At 36.1% G+C, this 16,136-nt stretch overlaps 1 protein-coding gene across 2 annotated transcripts in view; it reads left to right on the top strand.

The window, feature by feature from the left end:
- LOC126974976 (ankyrin repeat domain-containing protein 29) overlaps positions 1-16,136 on the top strand; it is a 59,365-nt gene that overhangs the window by 25,753 nt on the left and 17,476 nt on the right. For both annotated transcript variants that reach the window (XM_050822747.1, XM_050822748.1), the window contains one exon: positions 11,134-11,244. In XM_050822747.1, coding sequence (XP_050678704.1) covers positions 11,134-11,244 — 111 coding nt within the window. The remainder of the gene's footprint in view (positions 1-11,133; positions 11,245-16,136) is intronic.

Genomic DNA, 16,136 nt, shown 5'->3' with positions numbered 1-16,136 from the left:
ATTAAGCATCATAAATAAAAATTGCCTTTAAAATTAATAAAAGGCATATATTTTCTCAAAATTGATTCCTTTAGAATTCTTTTTGATGTCACTTCTAATAACTACTAGATACTACTACCGCTTCGGAAACAAATGGCGCTCTGAGAGAGAAGAAGCGGCGCAACTTTCCCAGCATTCTTTGTTTTGCGCTCTTTTCAATAAAAATATACAATATTGTACAGTCATTTCTATCGCTATAAAGAAATCATTATCTAGTCCCAGGCTGTCCGATCATTTAGATATTCAGCAGTGGAGTAATAGGATTTACGACAGAGCCATTTTTTTTATAAAACATTTAAATTTATTTATAGATAATGCCTGAACAGTGGCTGGGACTTTATTATAGAAGTGTATACATTCACCCTTAAAGCTAATAATGTCTTCTGTGCTAAACAAATAAAAAAGTACTAAACGGTGGTCTCGTTGTCTTTGCCCTTGCCATATGGCAGCAAACAGGAGGTTATTATCGCCAAATGCCTCTTCAAAGATTTCCATTATGTCCTGTTCATTCATGTACGGGCCACCACAATCTTAATATAATATTCACAACTGAATACTTATTTTGTGATACGTTTAGATATTTGTTTCTTTATCGCCTCCAACAACCATATTTACCGCACGAAACTCTAATCCCTCGTATCCGTTTACGACATGTGAAGTGACCTAGAAGGAGCTCAAACGGTGTCAAATGTAAACTTTCTCAAAAGATACGCGTCGCGTGCAGATATGTTTGTAATATCGAGTGTCGGGCGGGAACGGGGAAAGCCGGCGTGGATGAGGCGACATGGATGAGTGGGTAGAGAGTGATAGACCGGAGGAAGAAATGCGTCCGACTATTAAGCATCTATGTCTACATAATTTGTGGTGCTTTCGTAACTGAAGCTGTAAGAGACTATTATGGGAGAGGGACCTGATGAACGGACAAAAATAAAATATGAGCTTTCTTGAAAGATAAACAACTTGTTACGTATTTTTTTTTATGAAAATCAGGGACGAGACGTCCAGGACGTTCAGTTGATGTTAATTGATGCGCCCTGCCCATTACAATGCAGTGCCGCTCAGGATTATTGAGAAACCCAAAAATTCTGAGAGGCATTAGAACTGCTCTCGTCACCTTGAGACATAAGATGTCAAGTCTCATTTGTCCAGTAATTTCACTAGCTACGGCGCCCTTCAAACCGAAACACAGTAATGTTTACACATTATTGCTTCACGGCAGAAATAGGCGCCGTTGTGCTACTCATAATCAAGCCGGCATCCGGTGCAACGGAGCCTCCCGACTGGTAAAATTTCTTTGCCATTAAATTAATAATAATAACTTTATTTCCCAAACATTACAATAATTAATAATTATTAGTAGTTACAAGTTACAAATAGTTCTATATTATATTATTAATTATTTACATACAAAACAAGGAGCAAAGACAGCTAAACTAGTATGAACTGTGTTTCAGCTGTCAGAGACTTCTCGGTACAAGATATCATTACCTATATAGACAATTATCAAATTAATTCCCATTTTTTCTTGTGTTTTACAATTTGCTGATGTTTTAGGGAATCATTTATTTGAACAATTTTAAAACAATACTAGAATGTTTGTAAAAAAATTAAATATTACCATTCACTTAAGATGCATCGGACTGTCGGAATTGATTTTCATTTTTGCGAACGGGCAAGAGGTCTACGTGGCGGGAAGTGTTGAGGCAACCGCCCGTGGACATCTGCAATACTGGCCCCTGGGGGTCAGCCTGTTGCCTGCCTTATAGTTGGAATTATGCGCTAAGCTTCAAGTTTCCTAAGTCGTATCGCTTCGTGTAAACAGCAGCCGGTAATTGATTCCACAAAGTGAAAGAATTCTGCTGCTGGTATTTATTTATTCGATCCACCAGTGATAATTACATTAATTCAATTTCAACAGTAAAATAATTAATCTAAAGTTAATTCTAAATGCATTATCGTTTAAGGTAGATACAGCATGCAATTGTTATGAAGCTTACAAATATTTAAATATCAAATGAAGTACTTATACATAATTTAAAAAACGTATTAACTTATTACCGAAAGAAAAACACAATGAAATAGTTCCAGGTAGTTCGCTAAATTGAAATCAGTTAAATATAAAAAATTATTTTGTTAATATTACAAATTATTTAATTTATCACATAATAAAATTTTACTTCGGAATGTTTTGAGTGAGTCCCCGAAAGGATCCAAATGTTTGCAACTATCGTTTAGTATTTAAAACATCCTGGAAATTGGTGAGTTATTGCCGAGAACAGTTTTTCGAAAAGGTCTTTGAAGAAGTGTTATTGCTTTGCGGGGATATCGAATGGGAACATTAAATTTAATTTTGTAAACTAAATCTGGATTATCATAGATGTTGTTAAGACTCTTATATAGAAACATCAAATCCAACAAATCTCTTCTTTGGCTCAAGCTATGTATATTAAAATATGTTAGCCTTTCTTTATACGAAGAAAGTTATTTAGCTTTTCTTTGAGAGAAAGCTAGATGATAGAGAAAACGCCTTTGTATCTTCTCAAACTAGAATAAAACTGAACAGCTCTTCAGAGCACTCCCCGTGATAGATACGAAACTTAATGAACTATACTGTTGAAACTTGGTTAGTAGATGTATTCTGTAAACCGGATTAAGATTTTAACAAATAAATAGGAAAAAAAATCCAATAACTTGTGAGGGTCCTTACTTAGAACTGAAACTCTAAAATTGTTTTTTCATCAAATCCATACGTATGGGATCTATGGATAGGACTTCAAAAATGATATTGAGGTTTCTGATATCATTTTTTTCTAAACGGAATAGTTTGCGCGAGAGACACTTCCAAAGTGGTAAAATGTGTATCCTCCCCTGTAACTTCTTAAATAAGAGAATGATAAAACTAAAAAAATATGATGTACATTACTACTACTAGTAAGTAGTTTTTTTTTATACGTCGAATTATCAATAGATTAATAAAAAAAATACACTATTATTCAAACATCTATCAAAGTTACAAAGTAACAACAAGAATTTTTCTATGGAACCCTTCATGGGCGTGTCTGACTCGCACTTGGCCGCTTATTGAAAAAATAAATTAAAAAAACACAAGCAGTTTGTAGCTCTCATAACGTTCTATTCAGAACATTGGAACTGGTACGCTAGTAATTACATCGTGGGAATAAGCCATGTGTAACTATAACCTTTACATTTCTGAGAACTAGATGTTACATTATCATGCAAACTTCCACCGAAAACACCGGTTTGAACTAGATCTAGTAAGTAGTTTTTTTTTAATACGTCATAAGTCAATAGGACTCATGACGATAAAACATTGATCAAAGTTACAACGAGCTACAAGAACTTTTCTACAAAACCCTTCATGGGCGTGTCCGACTCACACTTAGCCGTTTTTTTTTTTAATAATAAATTAAAAAGACACGAGCAGTTCGTAGCTCTCATAACGTTTTATTCAATACATTGGAACTGGTGCGCTAGTAATTACATCGTGGGAATAACCGTGTGTAACTATAATCTTTACATTTCTGAGAACCAAATGTAACCAATTGGGCAATGGAAATTAAGATATCAAAGCGTGACCACGTGCCGAGTGACGGTGAAAGTGTTGCCGCGATCCCGGTGTCATCCGTCACGTTGAAACGAGGCCGGGATCGTCAGCGACGGTCGTTTTGTTGTATGTGCCTCGAATGATTGATTACTTTTTCTTATCCGGATTCTTATCTGTTCCAGAATGTGCTAATACACTAATTAATAAATTCAAATATTTTTATTCAAAATAGGATGTGACATCACTTATTGAAAGTCAAAAACTACCACCGATTTCAAAATGAATGCCTCAGATCTGAGAAGAATGGGCCCAACAAACTCAGCGGGTTTCTTTTTCACCGAAAAAGAAGTATGTTTACAAAGTAATATTGTACAATTAAACTTATTATATAATAGCCTGAGGGCGGTCACTCCATACCCAATCTGTAAAGAATCTTAAGAAAGTCATTTATTGTAACATTTACCACACAAACGTTTTTTGACAATTCTTTTGAATAACGTAATACTTTTGTTTTGAACATTTCCTGGGATCTTGTTGTAAAAGCATATACATCGCCCCACAAAAGACTTACTAACTCGACTTAACCGAGTAGTAGGCATCATAAGTTTATGTCTGTTGCTGGTGTTAACATTATGGTTATGAATATTACAAATACAAAAAAAAATAACTAACCATAAACCATCTAAGATAATATTTCGCATTAAATGGTGGTAGTTTCATGCCGATTCGATCAGTGGCTTAGGCGTGCTCAAAGACCATTTTCACTATATATATGTATATATATGAGATTTCCACCTATAGGTATGTTGACTCATGGCGATATCTCTGGAACCATAAAGCGTAGAGACTTCTAATTTGGTAGGAATATTCCTTCCGTACAGGTCAGCTGAGAACGGTTTTTAGGTTTTAAATTCCACCCCCAAGAGTTTTTTTTATTTATGAACAGAACAAAGTTTGTCGGGTCAGCTAGTGTTGTAATAAAATAATTTCATCATTTAGAAGTTGAGAGCCAATACTGGATATAAGCTCAGTTTGCTTTTTTACAGCTAAAATTGTCTTACTAACTAACCCATAAGGTATGTCTAATTGGGGCGAGAAAATCCGCATAAAAGTGTTTCGAGTATTATTAATATACTTTTTTAATAAATATGACACGCTTTTTATAAGCTTTATCTGTATGTATGTTTGTTTGTAACTGTGACTCATTTGGGTGCGATTTTGACCCACTTTAAACGGGCAGATTTCATTCAAACTTCGTAGATTTATTGAGGACCGATTGACAATACGTTAATTTGATAAAATTATTCCATTTTACAATTTTAAAATAAGATTTTTGTTAATTTATATAATTTTCATCTATCGTAGTTTACTTTTATTTTACTTCGTTTTTCTATAAAAAGCGAATTTTTTAACTACTATTATCTTTACAATCAATGGCTGTTAGCCCACTTAAACGGAATAAATATGTATATTAATTTCGTTTCTTTATGCTCGTTTAAAATTATATGTAATGTATATTTATCATATTTCGTTAGGTAGGTACTCTTTGGAGCACATCTATAAAGTGTTATTAGGATAAGTATGTTAACGCATTTGAAATGATATAATTTGAATAAGAAAGTGAATGGAGACATTATGGCGATCCATATTGCATGAGTGTGGTCGGCTGCGGGCAGGATCGAGGGGTCAAGTGGGTGAGTCGAGCGAAAGTAGCCGATGTACAATATTAGCATAGCGAATTGTATTATACGTACTGTTGTCTGTCTGTGGCTTTATTTTTACCTAATATATTTTTAACACATTCACTGCTAACCTCAGAAAGGGAAATTGTCTTGACGGTGATGCGGAAACACACCTAGCGCGTAATTGACTTCTCTTGTGTACCACGGCTCGTCCCGTTCAGGCCAACATTACTAGCCGAGATGATCAACAGACGAGACTTACTTAATAAATATAACTTTCAACCGACAGACTAGTACTCTAGCTGTGTTATTAAAGTTATAATGATATATAACTTTTTTATTGATTGATTTTTGATTTTCTTAATGACACCACGGACTGGGAATAAAGCGAACACCCTCTGGCTCTTTAATTATAAATGTTTATTGTACGATATTACATTGTAATCCATATTTTAAATTAAAAAAAAAAGCCCACTGAGTTTCTTGCGCCTATTCTTCTCAGGTCTGAGGCAGTCTCTTTTGAATGGGTGGTAGATTTTGACGTTCAATAAGTGATTTTAAATCCTATTTTGAATAAAAATATTTGAATTTGAATAGAAGACCTGTCTTATTAATAAACGCAATGTAAAGTTAAGCCAAGTTTAAAATTACTTCTCCCTGTCATTTAATTCTGTAAATTGAACGAAAATTTTTTAATTGTACACCAATACCACAGTCCAATACTATTTTAAACATGACGTAGAGAATTCAAACTATGGCTATCTTGTACGGGAGAGGTAACCTTGCTCCGATCGATTCCTCAAGGCTGTTGGCTCGGTCCCCAGCCTTAATAACTCTGTAGAAGTTTTAATAAATTAAAAATCCATTGTTGGTTGTTCTTGTAAAGCCGGATCTCCACATACCGAACGAAGGCGAGAGAAGGCTAACGAACGAAACAAAACGAGTGTGTACCGTGAAGCAACTGACAGAGAAGGGAGACCATTGGCTCTCGTTCGCCGCCTGAGTGTGGACAAAGCATTAGTAATGTAAATAAAAAAAAAAAGACGTGTGGCACTCGGAGACTGCCGCGGTAAAGCCATTGCATAGCATTTTTTATCAACTTATGCAATTATAATTATTTATTTAATTTAGGCAATATTAAAAAAATACCGCGTCAATGGTGGTCCCATATTTTGTTGTGGATTCTTGTGGATCATTATTCATTTTCAAATTCAATATCTTCGAAAGAAAAGTTGTCAACCGCTCTGATTTTTTATCAGCGAAGTTGATGTTGAAATCGCCAGCCAAAATACGTGGAAATTTATTACCATTTGTACCAAGTATTTTCGACCTTTCTTCAGTGTACTCCAGTAAAGTGCGATGAATAAAATTCTCTACCTCGTCCAATTTTGGAATCGGAGAAATGTAAAAAAACGTGATAAAAAAAATCAAGACGTACCCCAGGCTCGAACCTGGGACCTTCTGCACAAAAAGCATACGCGATAACCGCACACTCAATGCCCGCGATAGAAGTTATGCAATAGCTTAATAAAATAAAATAGCCTTTATAGCCTTATTATATTATTTATTATTAAACTAAATTAAGTAGTATTTGTCTTTCGAAAAAGGCCGCCTATAAGGACTTCCACTTTATTCGGTCTCTAGCTACTCTCTTCCAGTCCGGTACTGCTATCCTTTTAAAATCGTCCTCCCACCTTCTAATCTGTCGTCCTTACTTGGATACCATTCTGTAACGGTTTTTGTTTCATATCTCTTTCTTTTCCCTCAGAATGTGTCCAGTCTATTTCCACCTTTGCTTAAAGTTGCTGTAGTTACGACACGCGTTGATTGATTTTAAATACAAAGTGCCTAGACACTTTGCCGGCCAAGGCCCCCCCACGTCAGTGTTTACTTGACCGGCCATGTTGCACTTAATGCAATATACAAGTTGCTTAAACACTTCCTCCTTGTTAGAGAAATAAACATTACTCTATTTGTGCTCTCTCTCTGTATGTAATACAGCTGTTTACGCAATCACTGTTTCGTGATACATATTATGTTGTCTGTGCGATCTATATCGGGAGCGCGTGTAACACATGCGAATATTATGCCATCTATATTATACTGTAAAGAAAAATGAGCCTTCTGCTCGTTTCGTCAATTATGTACACAATGGTAATGGCTACTTGATACTACATAAGTCTAGAACATATTATTATGTCAAGGGTATTATTTACGAGGGCGCACTCTTTATTAATAGTCTACCTTCATCTCTCAAAAAGATTAAGTCGTTTAAAACATTCAAATGTGAGTTATCATACAGTATTTCAAAGTTTTTATAAAAAACTGAAACATGTAAAGAACGGCGGCCAAATTATCACTTAAATCATATTATGTTTGCATGTAAGTGACAATATTATGTGTTCGAAGTAAATCCATCGAACAGCATTATATTACAAATATTGCTTAGTAGGTAAATTGTAATAATGCATAAATCTTGTGTCGTTAATTATCAGGAACAATTGACATAGCACGTAGTATAGATAGGATAGATAGACAGGTACAACTAGGTATTTTACCTAAAAAGGTTTTACACATTACGAGTTGAAATACCTGTAATATTGTGAACAACACGCTATGGTGTAGGTATCAACCGCTTTGTATTCAGTCTATTATATTAATTATATAAATATGTAGTTACCTACTATTTAGTTTTGTATAACTTTGGTAAAGTTATTAAGTATATTATGTTCTATGATTTAGAAGAAGCCTTTAGAACTATCGATATTTATCATGACAACACTATATTACGCACACATTCATATTTATTTTATTGTAACACCGTTCCTAAGTCTATGCGTGAAACACAAACACATTTATAGCACGTCGTAATTCTGGCTCCAATTTCAAAGGCGCTCGGCGCTAGATTGGCAGTTTTATTTACATGTTACGACACAGATGCACACATTCATCCATCTTACTAAAAAGTGTCGGCTTGCTTTTTGTTGAATATATTATATTGGATGCTGTGCACATCCATTTTTATTTGTTTTTACATCCTACTTATTCCCAATTCATTATAAAATTAATAGTGACGTGAATTAATAGTGCTTGTCCCTCGCGTGTCTTCTGCCCTTGTATGCATGACTGGTGAACAAACTTGATCCAACCACCTAGAGAAAAAAAACTCAACGAGCTTAACCTTTTCTAATCAAACCAACGACATATTATTGGGAGTCTGTACCTATTCTGGTTGGTGAGTTATAAAATTGCCAACGCCTTCATCGCGTTAATCGTATGAAACACTGCTACAATATTATTCTTGTATTAAAAGTCCAACATTCAATGAGATAATTTTAGAATGATTGAATGAGTCTGCTTATCGAGTGATATTCAAGATTAAATGTAGGTAACTAGCTACTAATAAGTTCAATTATAATTCAAGAAAAAGTAGCTTTGATAGTTTGAAATATTTTAGATAGTAATTGGGTTTCAGCATTGCAATAGTGTTAGAATTATTACACAAATAACTCAGGTAGTATAGCTTTGAACTCCACGTTTCGGCTTCATTTGGTTGCAGGTAGGCGGCTGTCATATCGCATCCTATAATCACCTCCATTCTACGTGTTCCACGTGCCCAACATAGCGTGACAATTGCCCATCGCTCGTACGAACAAACGATGCAGTTTAATTCGTATAAGCCTACTCAATAGGACAATTTACATACCTATATATATATTACAGCAGTACAGTTAGCAAAAAAAGTATAACTAGCTTTCGGCTACAGCTCTATGCATTCATATTCCTACTCTCCTTTTTTGATTTACCGATTTTTTTTTAGAAGAATAATTATTTTAAATATAGAATCATTATTTATTTACATAATAAAACATTCATTTAACTTGGCAGAAATATCGTATGATCGCTGTAACTAATTTTGAGACAAAAATATAAGGATTATTACTAAGTCAAAGTTAAATCCGATCAAACTCAACATTAAATCCTATGAAGTTAATATTGGCGAGCCTGTATTACATTAATAAACCTACAAACACAAAATATCAAGAGTGATTTTTGATTTTGCACACAGTACCTACTGCTGCTAGTGTGTGTGTATACTATACATAATAATAGATGTTATGTGTGTGTGTGTGTGAGGACGTATGATAAGCCATGGCTTGGGTTCAGATGATGCATAAGTCTGCTGACATTATTTTTTTACAGTTATCGTGGGAAATGAAGAGACAAGTAGCGGGAGGGACTGCGGTATCGCGTGCTCTTGTAACAAAATAAACAGTTACGTCCGTGTACCGTTCGTGATAACGCACCATTAGCCGCATCTACGGTAGTGCGTCTGTGTGCACGCAGCGTGCATTGCAACACCGATGTTACAAACACACATTCATGCAGTGCCAGCACTTTATCTATACGTAACCTGAGAGTTGAACAAAGCGTACTTACAAGATTTTATAACGATACGTCACTCGAACGGTTAGCTCAGCTTAATTCAGTCGTTCATAAAATTATGTTTTCAAATTTAATTTGTAAACTGATTATTTTCTTAAAAAGAATACTTGCTATGTGTTCAAAGTAGTTTATATACTTTAAATTAAATTAAATCTATTGAATTGAATTTAAGTTGTTTACGAATAAATATTAACGAGATGACAATGTCGCGGACAGCAGTTTATAATATTTTTGACGATATCATATAGCTACGTAGCCATCAATGTTATATAATATCTAATACTTTAATATCTTACCTTTTTTATGAGATAGTGACGAGACGAGCACGTTCACATGATCGTAGTGATACGCCCCATCCATTACAATGCAATGCCTCTCAGGATTCTCTCTCTCAATTGCGCTCGTCACCTTGAAACATAAGATGATAAGTCTAATTTGCCCAGTAATTTCACTAGCTACGGCGTTAATGGAATAAAACTATGAATGGATTAAGTGCATGAAACTGTACAGATTCTTCTGATTTCTGAATCTGTGTTATTTTGAACGTGAACATGCAATGAGTAAAGTCTGCACTTGTAGGGTAAGTCCAAACGGCTGGATAAAGCAGGGCATAGTATTTTTGGATACATGTCGGGACGTATGAGACGGTATCCTGTCCGAATTTTGTTTTTCTTATTGTATTCATATATTTTATAGTTTGTTCAGTGAATTAGTGGTTTGATTGATTTTTTGTATATATCCGCCTTATTAAACACTGTTTCATTTTCATTACAATACATTATTGTAGTTTCATTTTTCATCCAAATTTCCAGGTTACGTGTTTAATTAGTCCGGTCCACTTTTGGGACCTGGTAACACTATATTATAAATAAACGCAATGTAAAGTTACTCCATGTTTAAAATTACTTCTCCGTGTCATGTAATTCTGTAGTGCCAAAGGCAAGATAAAGACAAAAGTTTTAAATTTCGAATAACTTTATTTCGCATTTATAATACTGTAACGGCCTTACAAATAAAATTGGCATAAAGTTATAACTAAGCATAAACCATGAATATGTAAAATGTTTACAAATAGACATTTTGCTAACGAATGGTTTGATCGGATGTATAACGTTTCCCGCGTTTATTTGCAAGGCAGCATGTCATTCGACAAACTTCAGAATTGTCATTGTATTGACAGTGTTGGCAACGACATTGTAAACATTTTGCATTTTCTTTATCATCAGTTATAACTTTATACCAAGTTTATTTGTGAGGCGTATAGGTATATATACGAGTATACGTAATATGTCATTGTAAACTGTTGATCAATTGATGTCTTCAGATAGTCGGCCACGGACCCTCGGATAGGTCACACAGATAAAGCCTTATCGCGTACTAAACTATGATGTGTTATTTCAGAAGGAGTCCCGCACAGATGTGCAGTTCCACCTGGCGGCGCTGCGTGGAGACTGCGAGCGACTGCAGCAGTTGCTTGACACAGGGAAGGTGCACATCGACTCACGAGATCGGGTGAGCGCTCCTTCAAGACATATTGTTATGGTCACTTATTCTCTCTCTCTTTAGTCGATCCCTCATGACTGAGGATCGTGGTGATCAACAAGTGGTCCACACTTGGAGTGAACTATTTGTTTCCATCGGCTTCTGTCTATCGCGGCCCTGACAACGGAGCTATACCTCGGGGACCTAGAGTCTTTTATTTGGTCCGTCCATCTGGTAGGAGATCGGCCTCGGGCTCGCTTGCCATTTGTGTTTCCAACTACGACCAATTTCTCCAGGCTCTCATTATCCATTCGCATTATGTTGCCAAAATACGAAAGAATTCTTTGGTGACATATCGTATCGACACGTGGGTTTTTTTTATCTTGAGCTGTGACACATTTGTTCGCTTGGCCGTCCAAGGTATCCTCAACATACGCCTCCAGCACCACATCTCCAAGGCATCAACCTCTGCCTCTCGTGCCCGTATCCTCCACGACTCCACGCCATACAGAAGAATGGAGAATATCAAGGCACGTACTAACCGGATCACTCAATATTGCACGTGAAACCACGAGACAACCACTCATGTTCGGACACCTAGAGCTTGAACCGTTAGAAAAGAGGTTTCGTATTTCGTAGTTTAAAAAAGGACGAGTCGCTCCGCACTGCTTAAAAAACTAGAACAGAAGTTTCATTAAATAATCGATAAACCTAAAGAAATTTAATATTTAACAAGTAAACCTTGCTTTCAACATTCTTCGTATGGCTTAAATTACATTACGTAGATCAACAAAATTAATGTTAAAATATCGGTCGGTCTTTAGATGTCCCTTTTAAACTCTTAAGTATTAGATTTTTATCTCTACTCTAGGGTTAGAGAAGGTAGGAACCCGGACCACTCGTGCTAGCCATATAGTTCAAAATAGTTTTTCTTGTGTAACTGGTTGCAACAGATATTAAAATTGTGTCTTAACGCTACTGCATTCGTTTGTATGTATTGGTTACGTGGTGATGTCGTCATCGGAGACGACTAGGGACGTGTTGAGATCGCGTTGCATCACGCATGCCTCCTTCTTCAAAGTTAGTAGAGGGTGAAGGGTCGCCTTGTTGAAGAAGCGTCTTGAAAGCTCCTTGATCTGTTGAGCAAGGATGGCTAGCTCTAGATCGCAGTGAAATTTATTCCGGGCTTAACATGCGGGTGGTACACGGTGCTGAAGGCACGCTCGAGCGTAAACAAAGACGACGCTTGCGTACGACGTGATCGGACGTAAAATGTCTTGTACATACTCATTTACTTTGAGCGATAACTTATTGCGTTTACATAAATGGATAGAGGTGAATAAGGACAAACGCGCTTAGTTACATAGGTACACTATTAATACGATACACGAAACTCATATAATTGCGCTTGTGCCACAAAATAATAGTACGAGTATTTACATAATGTTTTTTTTTAAACTTGAATGCTCCTTGACCTAAGTGTTACAGTCAGTCAGCCTGTATAATTAATTAATTATGATTATAAATAAGTATTAAGATTTAACATGTTGGTATGGGAGCTAATTTCGCATGAGGTGTAGTTACGAAAGCAACATCCGGCAATTATGTAAATAAAACACTTATTGAATTCATTATACCTAATATGACTTAGTTGCGAAATATTTGCGAGTTGCGACAGCGATATAGCGGTTTTGTCAATCCTTTGGTATCCGACTTAAACACGTGGGGGTTTTCTTATGATGGTTCATAAGAATGTTTTGTATTCAATAAGTATCACTTACTAAAATTATGGAGTATTTACAGAGCATGTACACGACAAAATGCTTCATAATTCATGCTGTTGATGACATATCAACTATCATAATCATAAAATGAGATAGACCTCTAATAAATCCTTAATAATATTATTACTATAATATTCTAGATGATACTAATGAAGAAATGGGAGAGGAATGAGAGGGAGATGAGAATAATGGGTACATTGGGGAGATACTTTTACTAAGGGAGGCTCCTTTGCACAGGATGCCGACTAGATTATGGATACCACAACGGCGCCTATTTCTACCGTAAGCATTATCGTGTTTCGGTCTGAAACTAGTGATATTAATGGGCAAACGAGAAGTCTCAAGGTGATGAGCGCTATTGTAGTGCCTAATAAATTTATGAAAGATGAGGATAAACGAGTATACATAGGTACTCTTATAACACTAGTGAAATCACAAGAGCGTTGCCGACCTTATAAAGACGATACTTCGACGGAAACGTACACAATAATATTAAAAAGTAAACCGATAACCCATGGGTCTCACAAGGATCGAGCCGGAAGCTCCGTGCTGAGACTTTTCAACGGTTTTTATTATTACTCGTTTGAAATTTCGCTAACTGGATATTGGATGACTCACATGATATGTATGTATGTATAATTTACTATTAACTAAACATCATGGCACTCGGGAGCATAGTCTATCGCTGGTAAGTTACAGCCATAACACTAGGATAATATCCACGGGCGAATAATATGTACCTAGGGTCACTATGGTGATAGAACTACTAAAAAACGTCATCACTATTATTAACTTAACCGCTTACCCGAAGATATTAGAAACAAGCCTAACAAAATTAAATTTAAATATGTAAAAAAATTATCTATTGGAAAGTATTTGTTGCTAAAATGTTTATTTTTTAAATAATATAGTGAGACTGTACCATCACCCAGTCAAATAATTAACAAAAATAATAGTCTTGTCGATTTCATGAACAATATCTTAAATGCCAAAATATTAAAACTCTTGTTTCAAAAGAAGTTCAGTATCAAAAATCAGCGTTTTCCTGCCATAGTGTAGTCCCGCACACTCCCCTTACGTATCGAGAAGAGGTAGCCAGTCCTTAGAACGCCTTGTATTGAAAGACATCAGCCCGCGCGGAAGGTCACCTATGGACCGATCAGATCAAATCTGCTGTGGGTGGCCCCATGCAAGTGCACTCGAATGACCGACTAATGTGCATAACATCTGCTGCTACAAACTACTTGATAACTACGACCGCTCTGTAAGAGCGTATCGAGTTCTTGGAAATAAATAAAAGTCGCATGGCGCCAGGTTAGGACTGTATGGCGGATGACTCATTACCTCGACACCTACCATAGTCAAATATTCAACAGTCTGTTTCGCGGAGTTCGATGAATTGTCGTGGTGAAGGAGGATCCTGCTTCGAAGGCGCTGCTGTCTAATTTTTTCCAAGACAACAGGCCAACAGCGATTGACATACCAGTCTGCAGTTCTGTCCTTCCATCTGCTAGAACAACTGTCGCGTAATGACCTTTCCGACCAAAGAATGAGGCAATCATCTTTTTTCCTTGACTTCTTCCTTTCTTTACGTTAGTTGGGCGATCCTCGAAAGGAAACACCCACTGAGCTGATTGTCTTTTGGTTTCGGGTTCCTAGCAATATATCAGGCTCTCATCACCTGTGACGATGTCAAATACAGCATTTGAGTCACGCCGTTGAACTTATCAAACATTTGGCGACACCAGTCTAAGCGAAGGTGTTTCTGGTCGTCGGTTAAAGTATGGGGAATCCATCTGGTACAAAGCTTCTTGACGCCTAAATGTTCATGTAATATTTTTTGAACTTGACTCATACCAATGCCTAGGCCTGCCCATATTTGCTGATAGGTCACTCTCTTATCTTTCTCTATTATGCGTCGCACAACACTGATCTTATCTTCAGTAGTCGCTGTTAAAGGACGTCCCTCACGCGGATCATCATTGAGATTGCTACGTCCACGCTTAAGCTCGTTAAACCAATTGTAAATAGTGGCACGAGATGGGGCTTAATTAAGAAATAATGATCGCAGCCTATCATAGCTTTGTTGTTAAGTAAGCCCACAACGAAAGTCATAATAAGTCATTGACCGAAAATTTTCTCGCGTTAGGATCTTTTCCACGTGGAACAAGATAGATTTGCCGTCAATTCACAAGAACAAATGACAAATTAATGCAATATACTACATTAGGTTCTAAAATTGAAATTCAAAAAAAGTTTTCATACCAAACTAAATATCAATTTTTACTTAGGCAGTGCCGCCTCTTATTACGTAGTATTTACATCCTCCTTAATCATTTACTTTACATAGTCAGATGTCAAAATGATCAATAACTTGATGGTAAATATTTTCTAAGCGGTCAGTGACAGTAGGTGTTTTAAAAACGCTAAAATAGCTACCAACTATCGGCATGTTATTTATAGATTATCGGTTAACGATCGGACACAGGCGAGTTGTAGAGAGAGAGATTTAATGTTTATTATTGTTGATGATGAGATAATGGTGATGTGTAATGTGCCTCAGAGTACTGCTGTACTACGTTTGAATTAACTGGAGCTTTTTATAGTCTCGCACTTACAATTCAATATTCACGAATGATAACTGAGATGAAATCACAAAAAACAATATAATGGGTAATGATGCGAGAAAGTTCAATTCTCGCCGTAGAGACATCACACAATAAAATAATATTTTTGAAGTTATAATTCTTTAGGCGCGTTATGAAAAAATTATGAGAGTGAAATATTAAGATGCGCGCGCATCACTCTAACAAAAGAAGCAAGTTGAAGTTGGTTCCTAAAATTTTCTGACGTTCGCGTCATTCGTTACTTTTTTTGGTTTCTTCGTCCATTATTAGGATAGGCAAAGGGTTCAAGCCCGTACAGCCATATTCGTTATTTAATAATTAATTGTCAAAGCCATCGTTGCCAGATTTTTACAATATTGTTCTTTCTACAAACGTAGAATAGCACGAGGAATTAATAATTTTAAGGATTTTTGCTTTGTTAGGCCAAAGAAGTATAATTTCTTGCGTGCATACATAAGTACACACACACTTTTTCGCTTCTATGTTTGTGCTATTATGATGAAAACTATTC

This window comes from Leptidea sinapis, chromosome 34 (assembly GCF_905404315.1).
Source record: "Leptidea sinapis chromosome 34, ilLepSina1.1, whole genome shotgun sequence".
Classification (NCBI taxonomy): domain Eukaryota; kingdom Metazoa; phylum Arthropoda; class Insecta; order Lepidoptera; family Pieridae; genus Leptidea; species Leptidea sinapis.
Note: the sequence above shows the minus strand (reverse complement) of the source record. Positions and strands in the feature narration are given on the sequence as shown.